This window comes from Cydia amplana, chromosome Z (genome assembly GCF_948474715.1).
Source record: "Cydia amplana chromosome Z, ilCydAmpl1.1, whole genome shotgun sequence".
Classification (NCBI taxonomy): domain Eukaryota; kingdom Metazoa; phylum Arthropoda; class Insecta; order Lepidoptera; family Tortricidae; genus Cydia; species Cydia amplana.
The window spans coordinates 27,862,103-27,883,305 of NC_086096.1; the positions used below are offsets into that span (position 1 = coordinate 27,862,103).

Sequence of the window (21,203 nt, forward strand, 5' to 3'; positions counted from 1 at the left end):
AGTTGTCATTGACGTATAATATCTAAGGACGGGCTAATGGGGCACTAAAAATCGTACTAGTTCAGCGGTGTTACTCACGAATTCCAGCCAATCGTGCAGTCTAACGCAACTAGTTGCGACCAATAGCGCGCGTAATGCGAACTCGTCAACCAATCGCGCGCGTGTTGAAAACTCATCAACCAATCGCGTTGTAGCGGTTTCACACCGCTGTACTGGCCCCTGTCATGCCTCATTTTTATTGCCCGTAAAGCCAGTCCCTAGATATCTATGTTAATGCAAGTTGTGCACATGCAATTCAGCTAGATTTACTGTTTTATGAGACTAATGTCGTGACAAAGCACGTTATGTTTTCACGTTATGTTTTTAAACGTTAAGTTGAAACGAACTGTACCTACAATAAACCACACAAATAAATCGTAGTTTTATTTCCCTACATAACGAGTAAATAAATCTGTCTAAATATATAAGGCCAATAAAATTAGATTTGTGTCAAACAAACAAATCATGTCATGAAAGGTCGAGAGCAACCTAGAGGGGAAACTAGGTCTTATTAGGATTACTCCATCCGGTTTTGTCTTTACGACTACATTGGTTTTGTTCGAATATGCAAGAGCCAAGAGAGGCAGATAAAAAATCGATTTTTCGATTAGTCCGGTTCGAACACTTCGAAACTGTGATCTCTGGTTGGGAAAATACACTGGAATATAAGCTTGTATAGACGATCAATAACTCGTTTTTAATGTAGGTTCAAGTACCTACTTGAACTGCTGACACAAATAATTAGGTAAAATCACTAAGTTCCGTCCGCGTAGGCGGCGGAAGCTTGCGCTTGGCCAAACTTGAAGCTACGCCGATAAACCACAATTTAGTATAAATCTAAACGAGACCCAAACAACCGTGTTTTGAAATGACGCGATTTGAATTTTTCGTTCTGTTTTTGTTCATGGCCGCAGTTTGCTGTCGGTCACATCCCATTGAAAGCCCCGAAAACTCTGGAGGTATCTTCAGCATGTGGTCGGAAGATTCGCCGAGGATAAGGTTTCAAGATTGTCCCGAAGGCCTTCTACGCGATTACAGCGGAGTCTGCCGCGAAGTCTGGCAGTGACGACGATATGGCAGTTCCAGCAGATGCTAACGCAAGCAACAGCGTCCCTTTGTAAACGACCCAAGTGTTTTAAATCTTTAAGGCTAAATTTGACAATTTATTGTAGGTAAATCAATAAAACAAAGATATGAATTGATCGGTTGTTTACATTATTTATAATATCTGGGTGACCGAGCTTCGCTCGGAAAACATATAATAACTCGGAAATGCGCGTTTTCCCAGAGATAAGACCTAGCTAGATCGATTTTTCGCCCCCGAAAACCCCTATATACCAAATTTCATCGAAATCGTTAGAGCCGTTTCCGAGATCCCCGAAATATATATATATATATATATATATATATATATATATATATATATATATATATATATATATATATATATATATATATATATATATATATATAAATAAATAAACAAGAATTGCTCGTTTAAAGGTATTAGATAGATAGATAGATTTAACCGAATAGGTAAGGTATGTAAATAGGTAGGTAACTGTTTTGATTAATATCGGATTATAAGATTTTTTTTACTTACCTTAATTAATAAAAAAAAATCACTTTGTTTTGATTGCCAAAAATATTCAATTTCTATTTTTACACTGAAACTAGGTACAAAATTTCAATTGTGTAACAAAGTTTTTATGTATAGTTCGTTTTTTTAGCATTAGAAAAAAGGTAAACAATCTTGATGTGTCTTTTATTAAAAAACATGTTTTAGGTACAAATAAGTCACGGCAAATATGGAACAATTATGAATCTAATACGATTATTTATATTCTTCTGCTTTCATAAGTATAAGTTACTGATTTTTAAAAAGCCTTTTTCAATTAAAAAATATGTCAAGATCGCTTACCTTTTTTCTAATGCTAAAAAAAACGAACTATAGGTAGGCCCACACTGTTAACTGACAGTTCGTAAACCTTATTACCGAAGACATAAGGTCCACCGATGGACAATTAAGAGTGTTGCTGTTTGTATCTGTGTCCTGTTAATTATGACGTGCGGCATCCAGTCATGGAACGGAAAACTGAAGGCTTACCGCGAACCACGTTCGACGTGTTGCCTCTCTGTCGTACTTCTAAATTCGTACGTAAGTGTGACAGGGAGGCAACACGTCGAACGTGGTTCGCGGTAGGCCCTCTGCTCGATTACCGTATTCTACCGTATTCGGCACGACGGTAAGTTTAGTACCGACTACAAAGAGTACAGGGGAAGAAATTGCTATCGGAGACCACATACTCGTAAATGTGGAAAACGAAAACCGTAACTTGAGATGACAACCTGTGGCCTATTTTATAAAGCTACAAGTTACAATTTACAAGCGGAAGTCTCGTTCTAACACATAGGGTTAAATTGTAACTTGTAGCTTTATAAAATAGGCCACTGATGGAAGCACCCTCTGTACAGGATGTTTCCTGTAACAGGAGCAATAAATTAAACAGTAGGCTATACTCCTCAAACTGACCAACATTTGTTCAGCAACTTTTAAAAATAACTTATGTAATGATTTTTATTACACTTTAAAGTTTATTCTAAGACGCAATGTACTGCGAATTTTGTTATGTTTAAAGCGTGACAAGCAACGTCAAAGTGTTTTTAATTACTTGCTCGTGTTACAGGCAACACCCTGTATATACCGTACCTAAAGTAACTTACGTATGATAACAATAACAATATTTTTATTCATATTTTATTATGTTTAGCACGAACGTTACAGTTCTACTAGGCAGTGATACTGATATAGATTTCTGATTATGTCAATGGGAGCCTGGGGTCCGCTTAGCGACTAATCCCAAGATTGGGCGTAGGCGCTAGTGTTTACGAAAGCGAATGCCATCTGACCTTCTAATCCAGAGGGGAAACTATAGGCCTTATATTGGGATTAGTCCGGTATCCTTACGAAATTTTCCTTCACCAAAATGCGACTGGTAAATGTCAAATGCTATATCATATCGTACAACATAAGTTCCGAAAACTCATTGGTACGAGCCGAGGTTTGAACCTGCAACCTCCGGATTGAAAGTTGCACGCTCTTACTTAGCGCAACTTAGCGCTAGCGCTAGGCAACTAGCGCACCTAGATAGGTATTCCACCTGTCCAATTTCTTAGTCCAATGTGCATTGCGTCTCGCTCTCTCACTAAGCAAAATGTGAGACGCAAATACACATTGGACAAAGAAATTGGATAGATGGAATACCAACCTTACGTACGCATTACAGTCGCTTTTCGCTGCTAAAGCGACATCTATTGTTGGATAACCTGTACGTTCTGATTTACCGCGTCATACGTTGCTAAAACGACATCTATTGTCTGATAGTAAAACTATAAACGGAAATGAACAACTCTTTCGGTAAAGCAGTTTTCGTAACGATAATGTTGCCACATTATAAAGATACCCTATTCGTGGTAAAAAAAATGATTCTCTATTTCCTGGTAAGTGGGGTATATTTTTAATAATTATATTTTTTTCTATTACACTTATGACAGCGAATAAAAAGTAAAGAAAAATATACAGGTTCATGTCTTATTTATTAACTTCTAAGCTTTATTTTGTATCTTTACAGAAATGATAGAATATTGCGATATAAAATAGCGTCTACTTAAACGGGCTATTAGGAAATTGGGGAAAACACAATTTTATATGGAAACATCGTTGAGAGTGAATGATCCTTTTATAATTCCGTCAATTTCGTGAAGAACAATAACTGCGAATAAAAAGTGATTTCGGGAAATAAATTAGTAGCCTTTTCATGTGATTTTGTGAACTTGTGTTGGTGCAAAATTAATTGTAGACTGTATTTGTATAGTATTTTTCGAGCAAAGTTCCCAAAAAAACGTACCGCTTGGTAGTAATATGAGTAATGTTACCAACCAAAATGGAACAGGTCTAGAGCAGCAGGTCGGTACCTCGTGTGTACTTTGTATTGATTTTTCTTTCTATTTGATTATGTACTTATTACTGACTTGAGCTTAAAATAATCTATACATAATTCTCATAAGGAGCCTCATTCATGGTGAGGTTTACATGTCTTGCTATGGGAATGAGTAACTCGATTCTACTTTACGTGTCCCGCTAGCGATAACCAACATGGCGACCTCCTAAGGGAGCGTTTGATTTAATTTGCAGACAGCGAATCGGTGATAGGTTTTGGTCATTTTCTCACGATACGCACTATAAGTTATAGCAACTGCCTTGTAAAACATATTTTACCCTGAGGTCATTGTTACGTATATTGCATGTCATGGTGGGAAAGTACAGCTATAATTTCGCTCGAGTTCATGAAGTATTTCGACACTATTTTTGATTATATCATGGTTTACGTGATAGCACACTATTGACTTTAAATCAATTTTGTTGTCAGAATAATTTACCTGACACCTCGGCGCGCGAGTTTGTCCCACTAGTGACTAGTCTCATTACTTCTTGAGTGGGCAGTTTGTATTGCTTGAGCGTCACATACCTATCTATCAGGATATCAACTAAATTGTTATTACAGAGTGCTAACATTACTAGTAGGAACTGTATTATGTGAATTGTATAGTTATACATTGGTAGTCACACTTGTCCAATGGGTCACACTTAAGGACTACTACTCAAGGAGTCTTTAATTTGAAAAGTATATATAAAGGAGCATTCATTTGATGGTTGTTATTTACAGCTTGCTGGTCTGGACTTGCAGGCTCAGGCTCCTAAGAGTGCTGGCCGCTATATTCCCCCGCATCTGCGCAGGCAGTTGCAGGCCACCCCTCCTCAAGGTAAGGAACATCCACTAAACTTGTGGAAGGTAGGTGCTTTTAGATTTGGTGGCTGGCTTAACACAAGCTAAGATAAGCAATGCTGCTCATTGCATAGTCACAGTGGTTCTCACTTAGCTACTTCTTATTAGTTCAAATGATTTTAAAACAAACTGACTCCATTGTGTGATCTTTCTATAACATACTTGTACTGTGCTGTGCATATAATTTTATTAGATTAAGCTTTTGATTACTTGGTTAGCCGTACCTATGTTCATTGCACTTACTGATGCTGACATGTGCTTGATTTGTCTATGAAAAAGCAATATGCATTAGAGTACCTATCTCATTTTTTATGAAAAGGATGTTTTAATGACTTCTTCAGCTCATTTATGTCTCTTGAGTTGATATAAGCTTAATGGTTACCTTATTGAGATATGTCTGTGTATCACATCCTGACACTACAATAGGTATTGGATTGGATTATTGGTATGGCAAGGGTTGGGCAGTATTTGAATTACTTGTATTTGAAACACATATTTTGTATTTGGAAAACTACTTTGACAAGCTTTTGTATTTGGTATTACAAATACTGCACTCACATGTATGTAGTATTTTGTATTTCAAATACTTCAAGCTTCGAAACACATATCCACAGAATACATTTTATTCAATTCTGTAATCCTAAAACTTTTTCTTAATATAGTGGACGAGGGCATATACAATGCAATGGCTACCAGAATTCTGCTACATCGGGGTCTGGAAAAAGTTACTATAGTAGTTTATAAACTACCTTACGATTATTAGTGTAGAATTTATAACAAGAATGATGACAATGTATCGTCTCTGCCGATTCTGATATATACAGACAACGTCTATGGTAGAATAAGAATTTCAGCTTTTTAATGATAAGGGAAAAGAAGTCCTTGAACACTATCAGGATTTGCACTTCATAACTTACCAGCTTGTGCTGCTCTGCTCCAGCCAAGATACAATTTTCATTGGCTGATTATATTATATAGTTCGACTTCTGGGGCGAACTTATCTGACAATAGCCAGGGATATAAGTGTTTAGGAAAGACGGGTTGTAAAAAAATTGAATGATTAAAAAAAAAATTTTTTAAACATATTTTGCATTTGAAATACATTATTTTGAACACTGTAATTTGTTTTTTAAATACACGTCACCAAAGTAGTTTGTATTTTGTATTTCAAATACTTTTAAAAATACTTGTAAAAATGTATTTTGTAATTTGTATTTGAAATACGGGGAAGCCAGCATTTTGCCCAACCCTAGGCACTATTAAAGCATTACTATTTTTATCCACAACCTCCTAGCTGTGTTATAATTTGCTTTTTTAATTTGACTCAAAAAATTACAAGTGATGTTAGAAATGGAATAGGAAATATATATGTATATATAATTTCATATATTACATTTTATATTGTGATAGGATCATTAAAAAATAGTTCAGTATGTTTATCATTGATAATACTATTGATGTTCCTATTACTCAAAATTGAATATTCTGGGATAGACTTTTCAAGATTAGTTGTTCAGCAAGTAGTTAGATTATATCTTACTTCCTGGATGTATCATCAATGATCATTACCAAATTTCATATTTGTGAAGTAAAATTTACTTGTGCTAAAGTACAATGTGATGATGACTCCAGTTGCTAAGGTAATTTTTAGACCTAGTATAACATGAGCTTAACTTGTGTTCAGGGGAAGAGTCTAAGCGTTCAAGCTTAGACAGCCACCAAAGCGAGTCGAGGGACACCCGTTCATCATTCGGAGGCAACTCTAGAGGCTACGACCGTGGTGGTCGGCGCGACGACCGCGAGCGTGACCGCGACCGTGACTACGATCGCGGCTACGATTCGCGATACCCGCGCAGGGACCGCGGTAATACTAGCTTATTCTCTTTGTCTACATAGACTCCTCTACCTCATACATGATATATCTAGTTCTCAGTCTCCTGTTAAAACCAGTCTTTATAGGTAATTTATAATTGAACTATATTTTTGTGGCATTTTAAATTGCTGAAAGGATAATATATTTTCAATGAAGTTAATGACTCTTTAAAAATAACATTATTTTACACAAGTATTTATTCAAGTTTTCTAGTACTATGGTGACGAAAGAATATTAGACCAAGGTTCTTTACTTTATATTTGTAATGCTTACAGCTATTTCATAGTTTCCTGTGGTCTCCACAACACGCTAGGTATTAATGTTAGGTTCCGATAGTTCAAAAGTTGTTATCTCACTTGACTTTTGACCCTCGCTCCAATAAGACAACATAACTGTCAAACAATAATTGAATCTTCCACTGATAGGAGGCAGGAGATCACTTCAGTTTACAGCATGATTAGATCTTTGTTACTTATTTAGCTAATATAATTTTAAAAAGTCATTACATAGTACAAAGTGACACAAATTACTTGTAATCAACCATTTTTTTGCAAGAAATGCATGAAATATTTTCTTTTTGTCTTAAAAAAGTATAATGTTTAATTTTGTCTAGGTACTTATTTTATTCGCAGATTAAGTAAGGTATACAATGAGAATTAAAAAACGTGTTTATTCAGTAATATATAACAATCCGATAATTTTCCATTTTACCAGCAGAATGAAAAAATTTCCTTGAATCGTAAAATGATCTTTGATTTTTTTTATGCGTCTATCTCTTACTAAGGGGTATAATTAAATCCTGCTTTCTTTTTTAAAGCAACAATTTTATTGTAATCACTTTTACCCCACCGATTTTTATATCAACAATTTTATCTCACTATGTCATTTGTTGATGTGATCGACGCCAAGACCAGCCAAGCGAAGCGTAAGGGCACACCTACCTTTACTCGAAGTGCAAGGGCACTACCTACCTTTACTCAAAGCGCAAGGGCACTACCTACCTTTACTCAAAGTGCAAGGGCACTACCTACCTTTACTCAAAGTGCAAGGGCACTACCTACCTTTACTCGAAGCGCTTTCCTCGTTTTTTGAACCCCCTCTTGTGGGTTTGGATTATACCAGATAAGTACACAAAATTATGTCAATGTGGATATGATGTCAATAGTGGACTTATTAAACAAAAAGTTTCAACTGAGATATTATTGATATCTAAAAAACAATTTTGTCACTGACTCATTCACTGATGATCATCAAAATTCTTAGGGTACTTCTTGAAGTCCTATAAAGCTGAAATTTGGTATATAAGCTAGTATTAGTACACAAATTATAACAAAAAATCCGAAAACATGGAACTTATACCACCCAACCCCTTAAACTATAGGATGGAAGTTTGTATGACACTTCGCCAAATTTAGATGCTAGAGGTCTGAAAATTGATATAGGGACTCCTTGTTATAAACCAATGTGTTCCATGAACTCTGCTATGGACAGATAAAAGATTTCACTATGATAATCTATAAGTGTGTTTTTTTCACTGTGGAACCGTTAGTGGGTTATACATGTGCTCTCTGGAATAAAATATAATATCTATATCTATTTATTTATTTAAAAACTGCTTATTTACACTGAATTTAGTATCTATCAGAAAATTTGACAGGCCTGACGTATCTAAGAGCCGAGCTGTACTATTGGTTACTGCCATATGGAGTGGGGTGTAATGGATTACATACTAATATATAAATAAATGGCTTGGGTTTGCACTGGATTTCGGTTTCATGCACACAAGACAACAGTGGCTCAGTCTCTAATTTTAAATTTGCTTTCTAGTCATTTAAGCTGCCTGTAGGCAAATAGATTAACGAACTTATTTTTATACACTAATTATGCTACACACAAAGGAAGCTTTGCGAAATAATTATGTAAATAATGTATGTGAAAATGATGATTTTTTTTCAAGTTATTTTGCTTATCACTAGCAATGTATTTGTTGGTGTGCCACGTCTGTCTGTGTGTCATACAGTCACTTCATATTCCCCTATTCTTAAAAGCAAGTAAAGTCTATTTTTTTATTCGGTAGACTGAAATGACAGTTAATTGTATGGACATGAAATGTCATTTCATACTATTAACTGTCATTTCAGTCTACCGAATAAAAAAATAGACTAGTAAGGCATTTTTTTTGTGTTTAATGAAAGAATTGCCATCCTGCTTGTTTTCTTATGTCAGACAATTATTTCTATAAATGTAAGCATTGCTTGTTTGTCATTTTTGTATACTGATTGTTCTATGGCTTGCAATACTGAACTATTTCATGAAAAAAGTGACATGGAAGAGTTTCATACAAATTTGGCGTGTTTGGGATATTTAAAAAAACCAGGCGTAAGTTTTACGCACTGACACAACTGAGATCCAATTATATTAAATTTGATATGATTCATTTTAATAATATATGACATACACTTTCGGAGATTGCGTGGAAATAATTCACAATACACTGGCTTATAAAAAAAATTAAAATGTTTACAAGTTTCTTAGCCTAATTGAATTTTACAAGGCAATTTGTGAAAAGTGATTTCGCACTGTTGTTGTTAAAAGTTCGTTATCACGAATTATAGAATGGACTACTGTCATGGTGTTACTCATTCCTCATGTTATTTCCATTAGAATTTAAGTATACAAAAAAGTATACAAATTCTGGCATGATCAACTTTTAACTCTGAAAATACGGCTACGTCATTTGGTAAAAAAACTTGCATTATGGGATTGATGGGTGAAAAATCATATGTCACTTAAAATGGATAACCGTGGATATCAAAGTCTATTTTTTTATTCGGTAGACTGAAATGACAGTTCATAGTATGAACATAAAATGTCATTTCATACTATGAAATGTCATTTTAGTCTACCGAATAAAAAAATAGACTTTAGGTAACTATTATTTATAGAACACTAATGATTCGACGGACGACAATGTGAAATATGTCGAGCATACGAAGTTTCCTAAACACGTTTTCTAAGTGAACTTGAAAACGTGCCAATATTTTAGAAAGGTGCCACAAAACTGCCGTTAAGCATCTCGCAATGGAGTAAACTTTAACTTGATTTAACATTGTTATATACATTATTAAAAACATGAATAACAAAAATAACAAAGTTACTAAACATAAGTTTTTATTTATTGTGTGAAGTTTTTATGTTTTCTTTGAGCCAACACAAATAATGGACCATTAAAATTGAACGCAAGTTCTTGAATGCAAGGCTTCACGTTAAAATATGTAGTGTATCTTGTAAACTTGTAAAGCATATGAATTGTTTTGAATTTGACTGAATCATCGTCGTTGTTTAGGTCGTGATCCGGGATATCAAAATGGCGAGTCAGATCGCTTCAGTGAGAACGACAGATGGGGCTCCGCGTCCGGCGGCGGCGGCGGGCGCGGCGGCAGCGCCGGCGGCGGGCGCGAGCGCGGCATGGAGCGCGACGTGCGCCGCGACGAGGACTTCAACGAGCCGCCGCAGCCGCGCAACGACCGCTGGAAGGAGCCGGAGCCGCGCGCGGAGGACCGCGGCAATTCGCGCTGGGCCTCCGACGATGTCCGCCGCACGAGCACTCGCAGGGGGGATGAGGTAAATCCTCATCATCATCTTCCTCGCGTTGTCCCGGCATTTTGCCACGGCTCATGGGAGCCTGGGGTCCGCTTGGCAACTAATCCCAGTAATTGGCGTGGGCACTCGTTTTACGAAAGCGACTGCCATCTGACCTTCCAACCCAGAGGGTAAACTAGGCCCGTATTGGGATTAGTCCGGTTTCCTCACGATGTTTTCCTTCACCGAAAAGCGACTGGTAAATATCAAATGATATTTCGTACATAAGTTCCGAAAAACTCATTGGTACGAGCCGGGGTTCGAACCCGCGACCTCCGGATTGCAAGTCGCACGCTCTTACCGCTAGGCCACCAGCGCTTAATGAGGGATGAGGTAAATCCTGCACCTGCGATATTTCCTTTTGTAACGTAACAATTGATTGTTGAGAAATAAATCGAACCTCGGATTTACCAGTTTCTAAGACTATTTTATGTGTAAATAATTCATTACCACTTCTAAAATGGCTGAATATATGTTACCATTGACAGTTCTAAATGTTTGCAAACATTAACCCGACTATGGATTTGTTTCGTACAGAATCCACCCAGGCCACGTGTATGAATGTTACAATTCATAAAACAATGTTAAAATCATACAAATGCTGCCTTCAAACTCCAGTCAAGCTGCTAGAGATATTTATTTGACTCCCTAGTCGTTATCGTCACGGTAGTTATGATCTTAATGTATGTATTATACATTACATGATGTGTTGTACAGAATGACTGGACGGTCCCGCTACCTCGCGACGAGCGGCAGGAGCTGGAGCTGTTTGGCACGGGCAATACCGGGATCAACTTCTCCAAGTACGAGGATATCCCGGTCGAGGCCAGCGGTGACCGCGTGCCGGAATTCATTACTAGCGTAAGTTATTCACAACACTTTCATCATGTATGGTATGATATATTCAAGAATTTGCTGTGCATATTTTCATTTAATTAGGTACCTTTAACCCATTGAACGCTTTATGTCATAAACACAAACATCACTCAAACGCCAAGATCTCAGGCGCAACCAATGTAAACCTTACTCGAAAAACAGCGTCTGCCATAACACCTGTAGTTGTCCGTGGCGCTGTGGGCACGACTAGTAACGACTAGATGTTCTTGGCGTTCAGGAGGTTAACGGCCAGTTAGCGGTTATCACAAAACTGACAGTCAATGTCATCAGCCATAAATTTCCATAAGTTACTATAAAGTATTACCGTATTGGGTGTAGCTAGTGAGTTGAGTGTAGTATTGGTATGTTCTAATATCCATTATTAATATTATGTAACCAACAAAGTGTCACCTCGTGTGGTCAATACATAGTTTTAAATAGTTCATAGTCATATCACCATCTGACGACCAGGATACCTCCTACTTATTGCATCCATTAATATAAATCTCTTGTTTATATAAATGAATTTTATAGAGATCAGTTCTTTAGTGAAACTTGATAGTCAAGTAATCACATTCCTTCTATGTAAAGTTGTAAACTGAGCAATATTAAAAACGATGTTAGCATTATTTGATGCCATTCTCTATGTAGGTTATGCTCTAAATAGAAAACATGATATACATATACACATGTATAATCTTATCTGGGTTGATGGCTCCATGTCTAGTACCTACTTAGTGATAGATAAGTCTGGGCTACTTTTATTGATTATGGCCTCTTCGTCTACGAGGAATAATGATGATTGATAAAAACTACCCTGTGTCCTTTCCCGGGCCTTAAACTATCTCCATCCCATATTTTATCTATTACTGGTCAGCGATTTAAGCGTGAAAAGGTAACAGACAGACAGAGGTTTTTGTAATCTGCCTCCAGTGCCCCACTTGAAAAAACAAATTAAAATATTTTCTGAAAATAATTTAATGTGTTCTAATACTTCTAATAGAGGTGTTTGTATTATTAATAGGGATTCCTGCAAAATATTACCATCAGGTGCAAACCACCAAGAATAAATTTCAAATACAAATTATTTCTTCTATAATTAGGCTTAATGTCAGCTCTTTTACAACATGTTAAGCTTATAATTAATGATTAAAATCAATCATAATACAATCAATCAAATCAATATACTTACGTTACATAATAAACATCATCTATCAGACAATTTTAGTACACAAAAAGGTAACTTATTGTAAATAACTGACACACAGTTGTCCTGGAATGGTTTATTTATTTTATTTTTTTGTATTAAAGCTATCGCCTATCAGTAATGGATATCAGTATATACTTTAAACAAGTGCATTTTTTTCCAAATTTACGATATATTTTCATAAATATACTGAGGTAACAGTGAGCATGTCTTTAAATATAAAGAAACACGTGACCCTAAACTGTAAAAGCTACGTCTGCGATTTTGTAAAATAGGTCACAGCAAGTCTTGAGTCTTACCTACAATATATAAAGTACAGACTCCTATCGTTATTACGTCTACTCTGTATCTTTCTAAAATAATGTATTAATAAATGTATATGTGACAGTTCGAGGATGTTAACCTGACGGAAATCATGCGGTCGAACATAAGCCTCGCCCGCTACGACAAGCCCACGCCGGTGCAGAAGTACGCGATCCCGATCGTGCTCGGGCACCGGGACGTGATGGCCTGCGCGCAGACCGGCTCCGGCAAGACGGCCGCCTTCCTCGTGCCCATACTCAACCAGATGTACGAGGCGGGACCGGTCAAGCATATGGGGTCAGTACAAACAACACTAGTATCCTGTACCATACACTTCTAATAACGAATGGAAATGCTTTCCCCACAACTGTAATAACTAATAACAAACAAATCCACATTTATGTTTCTAGATATGAGCATCTAAAATAATGCGTGTATAGAAGTGGACGTAACAAATAGAAATAATACAATGATTACATTTAAAATTTTGCTATAGGTATGCTCTTCAAATTTCGCTTCAAACATGAATTTCACTTTGCGCACAAGTGGCAATAAAAACTTTGTGCCAGTGAATAGGTACAAAATCAATTTCCTCTACGTTTTGGGACGGAAAGTCCAAAGATAGACAAGCCAAGTGGACTTTCCTCTAAGTGTACCAAGAGAACATAAACTAATTTAATGTAATTTTTGCTGCTGCTTAACTTTAATTCTCATCAAGTGTCATTTCAATGTTTTGTCCAAAATATTCATTCACTGCCTGCTGTTGCTGTTTGTTAATTAGCAGTGTGTGTTCCAGACCTTACAATCGACGCAAGCAGTACCCGCTGGGGCTGGTGCTGGCGCCCACTCGAGAGCTCGCTACCCAGATTTTCGATGAAGCACGGAAGTTCGCATACCGCTCCCGTGTGCGCCCTTGTGTGGTGTACGTATCATCTCTACGTTTTGACAAAATTTTCTATACAGGGTGGAAAGATAAGTCGGGCCCTGGAGGGAAACTACCTTAAATCCTTAAGCTGGCTCATTTTACTTAAAGGAGATATTCCTTTATTTTTAAAAAGAAACAAAACTGCATTCAAAGATTTTCTAAAACTCGCTTGCCTCGCCCGGGACTCGAACCGACTAAAAATTCCAAAAAATAAAAACTCGCAATTTTATTCTACTAGTCGATACAGTGATAACATTTCTCCAAGAAACATTAGGTCTTAAACTCGTCTGTCGTACAAAATATCCATAAAATCTAATATTTAGTACTCAAGATTTTTTTAGACAAGCCAAATTGAAGAAAAAAAGAAAAATACTTTGAATGCAGTTTTGTTTCTTTTTAAAAATAAATAATAAAAATAAAATGTCTCCTTTAAGTAAAATGAGCCAGCTTAAGGATTTAAGGTAGTTTCCCTCCAGGGACCGACTTATCTTTCCACCCTGTATATCGATAAGTTTTAATGCTTAGACTTGCATATTTCATATTGTAATTTAACGGTTCAATTGTAAATTAGGTATGGTGGGTCACCGATCCACGAACAGTTCCGCGAGCTGGAGCGCGGTTGCCACTTGCTGGTAGCGACGCCCGGGCGCCTGGTGGACATGTTGGCGCGCGGCCGCGTCGCGCTCGACCACTGCCGCCATCTTGTACTCGACGAGGCCGATCGCATGCTGGACATGGGCTTCGAGCCCCAGATCCGCAAGATCGTCGAGTGCCACACCATGCCGAAGACCGGCGAGCGCCAGACTCTCATGTTCTCAGCCACCTTCCCCAAGCAGATACAAGTGCTGGCGCAGGACTTCTTGAGCAACTACGTCTTCTTAGCGGTCGGACGAGTCGGTTCCACTTCTGAGAACATTACCCAGAAGGTCAGTAAACTTGTCTAGAAAAATGTATCAAGTGTTAATTAAATAAGCTATGAATGATATGTTTATATTCAAAATTTGAATAATATTGAATGTGGGTGTCATTCAATCGGTAATGTGTACGTGCCCTGATGCAGTGGAGTTCATGTAGTTATTTATACACACATATTTTGTTTATTCTAATATACATTTAACACATGTAAATGAAACGACTTTTTAATCTAATTTATTTGGATCGTATAATAAATTTGCATTAGAGTGTTATTGTTGAAAATATGAACTTTTAAAAAACGTTGTCCAAATCATCTCGAAGAAAAAATGTCAGTACATTGCCAGAGCCGTGTTGCTTTATGTGTTATTAATGTATAAAATTCACCGTACTACGAGTAGGTTAACAGCTCCAGCATTAGCTGTCTAAACACATTGTACAAGTACATTTCGTATTGTCACAGGTGGTCTGGGTGGAAGAGTCACAAAAGCGCTCGTTCTTACTGGACTTGCTGAACGCTTCTAACTTGCTGAAACGTTCCCGCCCCGAGGAGGATCAACTCACGCTGGTGTTTGTTGAAACTAAGAAAGGTACGGTTTTTTTTATTTTGTTTGAGTCATGTTTTACAATTTTATCTACATCTGTGAATGCTGGGGCGAATAGAATAAGTGGATGAAAGTATGTGTTGTTTTGGGAATTTAAATGGGTAACGTAATAGGCTACATGACTCATTTTTTTTTATGGTATGAATCGATCGGGTTTGTTTTAGGATCAAATGTCTATATGGGACCCATTGCATTAAAGTAACACAAAAGTCAGAAATTGTAGTCAAAGTCCGACAGTCGCCCTTCACTCGCGAAACGCCCTATACAAAACGGCCAGAGGCCGTGACGTCATCGCCCATCTTGTAATATGGACAAAACAAGAAAATTGCGTTTTTGTCGGTGAAATATTGCGTTTATGTATATAGTTGCTATACAATATTTTTTTGGATGAAATGTAAGGAATCGAATGGTACCCTTACTTTTATCGTTTTTGGAAGTTAAAAAAAACTTAAAGTTTTGAAACTTTCAGGTCCTGTAATTTTGTAATTTTTCAATATTTTATTTTAATATCCACATTATTGTGATAAATTGCTCGTTTGCTATCTATTTTACTAGATTTTGTTATAAAATTCAACATGTGTCATCATCCCTATTGTGCAGGAGCGGATCAACTGGAGGAATACTTGGACAGCGACGGGTACCCGGTGACGTCGATCCACGGCGACCGCACGCAGCGCGAGCGCGAGGAGGCGCTGCGCCGCTTCCGCACCGGCCAGACGCCCATCCTCGTCGCCACCGCCGTGGCCGCTAGAGGTCACCCACCGCACAATACTATTGCCCTTTACATTGCATTGCTCTAAGCTACACCATGGCTATTTCCTTTGATCTTTCTAGACTAGATAATCGTTTTTGTATATTGTTATTGGTCGTAACGATAATCCTACAAGATTTTTCAGAACAACCATTTCATTAGCATGCACAAAAATTGGCTTTAGACTAACATAAATATCAGTTTTACGTGTAATTAAAATATGCAATTTAAAACACCTAATTACTTGCATCTGCTAATTAGCCTTAAAACTTGGCATCCAATAGTATAAAGAGCAACTAGGATATTCATATACTATCCAAGTTAGTAATATAGAAAGAAAGCCCATGTTCACAGGCCGCTATTGACCTATGGTTTTGTCTCCTTCCACCTTATTATCAACTCTAAAGGAATAAGTCCTCAGGTATGTATGCATGCGTTATATAATATAAAAATGGACCGAGTTAAATGAACGTTTGGATGCCAGGTCTGGACATACCTCACGTGCGTCACGTGATCAACTTCGACTTGCCGTCCGACGTGGAAGAGTACGTGCACCGCATCGGGCGTACCGGCCGCATGGGAAACCTGGGCGTGGCGACTTCCTTCTTCAACGACTCCAACCGCGGCCTGGCGCGCGACCTCGTCGAACTGTTGGTGGAGGCCAAGCAGGATGTACCCAAGTAAATTTACTTCCAGTTATGTTTAACTAAGCTCAAGCGTAAGCACGGCATCTCTCATCATTTTCCTCGCGTTGTCCCGGCATTTTGCCACGGCTCATGGGAGCCTGGGGTCCGCTTGGCCACTAATCCCAGTTATTGGCGTGGGCACTAGTTTTTACGAAAGCGACTGCCATCTGACCTTCCAACCCAGAGAGTAAACTAGGCCCGTATTGGGATTAGTCCGGTTTCCTCATGATGTTTTCCTTCACCGAAAAGCGACTGGTAAATATCAAATGATATGATACCTACTTATAAACAATATAATACAATACAAATCTAAAAATTACTAATGTCTAAGCACGGCATCTCTAAATATACGTTTACAATTATTCTAACAAGACAAAAAATACATGGACTGTGCATCCGAAATTAGATACTAGTTTAATTCTGCTGTCGAACAAAATTACCATAGTTAATAGTAGCCAGAAAATACGATTCACACGCGGAAATTGTACTAGATTTTGCATTGCGCTATACGTTTATTATTATATAGAAGGTAAGCTCATGACGTGTCTTTTATATTGAAAAATAAGTCACAAAAAATATGTTACAATTATACATGTTTTTTTTATGACCTGCAAAATTTTACGATGTAAATAAATATGTAGATCATACTGAGCAACAATCACTATGGAATCAGTCTCAAGATCTCTAAAAAAAATTACTCCCATGGAAAATATTAACATCGGACCAGCCAAAATGTATAAAACAGCCAATTTTTTTTTCGTGATTTCGGGGTTCGTCCCATAGTAAAAGTTTCTCAATATAATCTATATATTCAAATCCTAAAATATTGCAGGTTGTTAATCACTACATAGTATACATATAACCTACTGCCCCTATGTATGCTTAGATCTTTAAAACTATGCAATGGATTTGATGCGGTTTTTTTTTAAATAGAGTGATTCAAGAGGAAGGTTTATGTATAATTTGTTAACTCGTGCGAAGCCGGGGTTGGTCGCTAGTAAATAATAAAACACTGTAGAGACTATGATTGTTTACATTATTTTGATTTCATAACTTCATTAGTAAATAGTTAATGTTGTTTAAAAAGTGTTTTTCAATATAAAATCACGTCAAGATTGCTTACCCTTGTTCTAATGCTTAAATACCTTTAAACGAGCAATTCTTGTTTATATATATATATATATTTCGGGGATCTCGGAAACGGCTCTAACGATTTCGATGAAATTTGCTATATGGGTGTTTTCGGGGGCGAAAAATCGATCTAGCTAGGTCCTTTCTCTGGGAAAACGCGCATTTTCGAGTTTTGTCACCCAGATATTGCTTAAATAAACGAAGTATAGTAAATATCTAGTCTACATTTTACTTTGTCAGATTGTATTTGTACTAATAAACAGTGGTGTTTTCTTTAACAAATATTGAATCTTCAATGGCTAAAGCGTTTAAACAATAACAGTTGGCTAACGAGCACCGCAGCCGACGGGCGCCTGGGCAGCAGCGGGCGGCGCGCCGGCAGCCGCTCGGGCGGCGGCGGCGGCGGCGGCGGCCGCTTCAGCAGCGCCGGCGGCAGCGGCTTCGGAGCCCGGGACTTCCGTACACAGTCGCGCCAGCCGCCGAGGAGTGCTGGAGCATCATCTATCGGCTCTGGTAAGTTCATCGCTCGTCCTTTCACTTCTATTCTTCAAATTGAAAAGTATTACTTACAGATGCACCAATGACCTTTGACCATAGACTAGGAATCCTCTAGACTGAGTTTAGAGCAATTATTTCATGAAACCGATGCTGCCAAAAATACGGGGGTGCGGGGGGACGAGGTGAGCGAATCCCGTGCCGTGATTGGTCCGTTCAAAGACACGGACCAATCACGGCACGGGATTGACTCGAAGATGGAGTAAAACTACCGTATAAGTGGCAGAGGGGGTAGCGTTACTATGCTCAGTCTAGAGGATGTCTGTGCCTTTGACAGACTGATCAATTATTGAACTATGTAATAGGGTACATAATCGTTTTGACAGTTCGAAAAAGAAACTGATTTGACTAGTAGTCGAATACCCTATTTCTCATATATTAAAATTTAGCGAACGTTTTAACGGTGACAGACAGTTTGGTGCAACCGACCCTCTGTCACCAGTGACCCGATTTTTAAACTTAAAAGCATGAAGGTTACTGACGTTGTGTGAGCGACGTCATTACCTTGTTTTACCCGATGATGGAACAGACGGGTGAGATTCAAAACGAGCGGTAACATATACTGTTATAATATGGCGTTTAAATTAGTTTGCCATTTATTGAATATGTGCATCATGTTAAATGTCAGCACAAAGGATAAATGTGTGTTTTGTCACAGAATAACTAATAGTACTACCGTACAGAAAATTCACTCCTTCACAAAAGTCAGATTAGGTATAAAATTACACCTATATCGCCGCCTGTGAGCAAAATTGAAACTTATAACCGCGCACGAACCGTGAATCTCCTTTGCGCGCCGCAGTTTTATGACCGAGTTGTGAGTGTCGGCACGGGGTTATCACTTGACAAGTTTTTATACCTATACCCACTGATTTATAATTTTAAGATAAATATGTAGGAATTACAAACGTTGATTATGTAAACATACATATTTTATCCGGAGATAGTATGCCTGAATCTCACGGAAGTAAGTTTCGAAGCCATTGTGTATTTTCAATTTTGCGCGAGCGCCGCGTGACAAGACTATCGTGCGCGCCGAGCGGCAGCCCACTGCCATACGCCTGTCCGATGGGCGCGCCGGCCAAATGTACCTAAACTGCGGAGTGACACCCCCCTGGTTTTGTGCAGGTTTTGGATATGGAGGCGGCGGCGGTTCGTACGGCGGCAACTACGGCGGGTCATACGGCGGCGGCGGCGCCGGCGCCGGCAGCGGCGGCCCCGACTGGTGGGACTCGTAAGCGCGCCCGTCGCCTCGCACCCACCCTGGACGCGTCCGCCATCGCTCATCACTAACCTTAAGGGTCACCACCATCTTACCTAACATTCGCGAACATTCAGATTCATGCGGATTTTGGATCTAGAACAGCGGATAATAACAACGCAATAATGAGATATATTATTTCCAACACCTTTTATTTAGTAAAGGTACTTGATTTCCCTAATATCAATCATGCCTGTCTCTTTCAAGTGCTCTGGCAGCACACATAAAAGATGTGCAAAACATATTGTAACATAATTATTTATTGTGTGTGTGACAGGGCAATGCAAGAAACTTATTCTGCCTTATGAAATAATATAGAATTATTTTACATGGGAAACAATCTACAACACACCCTATTAGTGGAAATCAAATATTTAATAATATAGCTGGTCAACCAAATCTTGTCAGTAAAAAAAGGCGCGAAATACAAATTTTCTATGGGACGCGATCTCTTCGCGCCTACTGTTTTCAATATTTGCCGGCTTTTTCTACTGTCAAGATCTGGTTGACCAAGTATAGCAATAAAATTTACAAATAAATACATATTTATGTCATCATGTTTATTACTTAAGTAGTTATCAAGCGATAAAACGTTTGCCGTTAGAAAAACAGATTTTACTTAAATCTGTTAGGTGGACGCGGAGGCGGCGGTAGGGATGCCTCTTAAAAGTCTTACAATTCAGTAGACTGAATTGACTACGTTTACGTGTGACATGACAGGATGGAGTGCGGTGCGAGTGTGAATTGGCGGTGTAAAAGCGAGCGGCCGCGAGCTCTGAATCTCAGGCGCGCTGCTCGCGGCCGCTGCCGCGGGCTGCAGTGTGGCCCGCCACTCCCGCTAGCAGCTTACTGACAAACAGCCCTGACAATCCCCACTATACATCATATTTACACTTCTCTTGCAATATCGTTATTATGCTGAAGCGGGCAGGTTATATAATAAATTGGCGGGTTACATTGCAACCTCCCTCGTAATTACTGTTCTTAATATTAACATTATTTTGCGTGGGCATACTGATACCTGTGAATCATTCGCGTATAGACCCTGCGTAACACTGGATGAAATCGGTGGACGTAATTAAGGATCACTTTTTGTTCCGTCATTTCATATTTTCTTATGCCACGTTATGATATCCATGGATACATGCATTTTTTTTTAAGATCATAAATTCAAATGGTGTAGTAATTCTCATTATTATATCATATGTTAACCTGTCAGAGATTGATGATTTTTATTTTAAATTGATGTATTTTATTGTATACCTATTTAACTTATTTGAAATCTGATCAATGGAACAGTTAAGATCAGAACAATTTATTTATTTGACTTTTGTTAATTATGTGTATTGTGGAAATCTTGAATGATGTAATAATGTATTTTCAATTATCTATTTTCTGACAGTCTCATTGCTGGCACGCTCCTAACACAACTTTTGAGGCATTTACGCACCCTAAAATCGATGTAGCTAATGTTTCAGTAGATTTAGAAATTGAGAAGTACCGATACAGTATAATAAGTAATATTAATTAAAATTTGTCTGTAGAACTCCCATATGTAATATCTGTCATCAAAGTGGTCTATAATTTGAA

General features: G+C 38.0%; 1 protein-coding gene across 1 annotated transcript; it reads left to right on the forward strand.

Moving 5' to 3' along the window:
* The first annotated feature begins 3,767 nt into the window (after nt 1-3,767).
* Nucleotides 3,768-20,222, forward strand: LOC134660879 (ATP-dependent RNA helicase bel). Its single transcript, XM_063516723.1, has 14 exons — nt 3,768-4,006; nt 4,767-4,863; nt 6,571-6,750; nt 10,106-10,410; nt 11,119-11,262; nt 12,873-13,084; nt 13,584-13,709; nt 14,284-14,638; nt 15,088-15,214; nt 15,830-15,982; nt 16,465-16,660; nt 18,120-18,310; nt 19,481-20,002; nt 20,133-20,222. The coding sequence occupies exons 1-13, from the start codon at nt 3,962-3,964 to the stop codon at nt 19,588-19,590; spliced, it is 2,241 nt and encodes a 746-aa protein (XP_063372793.1). The 5' UTR covers nt 3,768-3,961; the 3' UTR covers nt 19,591-20,002; nt 20,133-20,222.
* Nucleotides 20,223-21,203: the final 981 nt, after the last annotated feature.

Excerpts from the sequence above, each read along its gene's own strand:
- LOC134660879 (XM_063516723.1), top strand. The coding sequence starts at position 3,962 with ATGAGTAATGTTACCAACCAAAATGGAACAGGTCTAGAGCAGCAG. Across the intron at positions 6,751-10,105 it reads ATACCCGCGCAGGGACCGCG|GTCGTGATCCGGGATATCAA; the intron begins GTAATACTAGCT and ends GTCGTTGTTTAG. Across the intron at positions 13,710-14,283 it reads CGTGTGCGCCCTTGTGTGGT|GTATGGTGGGTCACCGATCC; the intron begins GTACGTATCATC and ends ATTGTAAATTAG.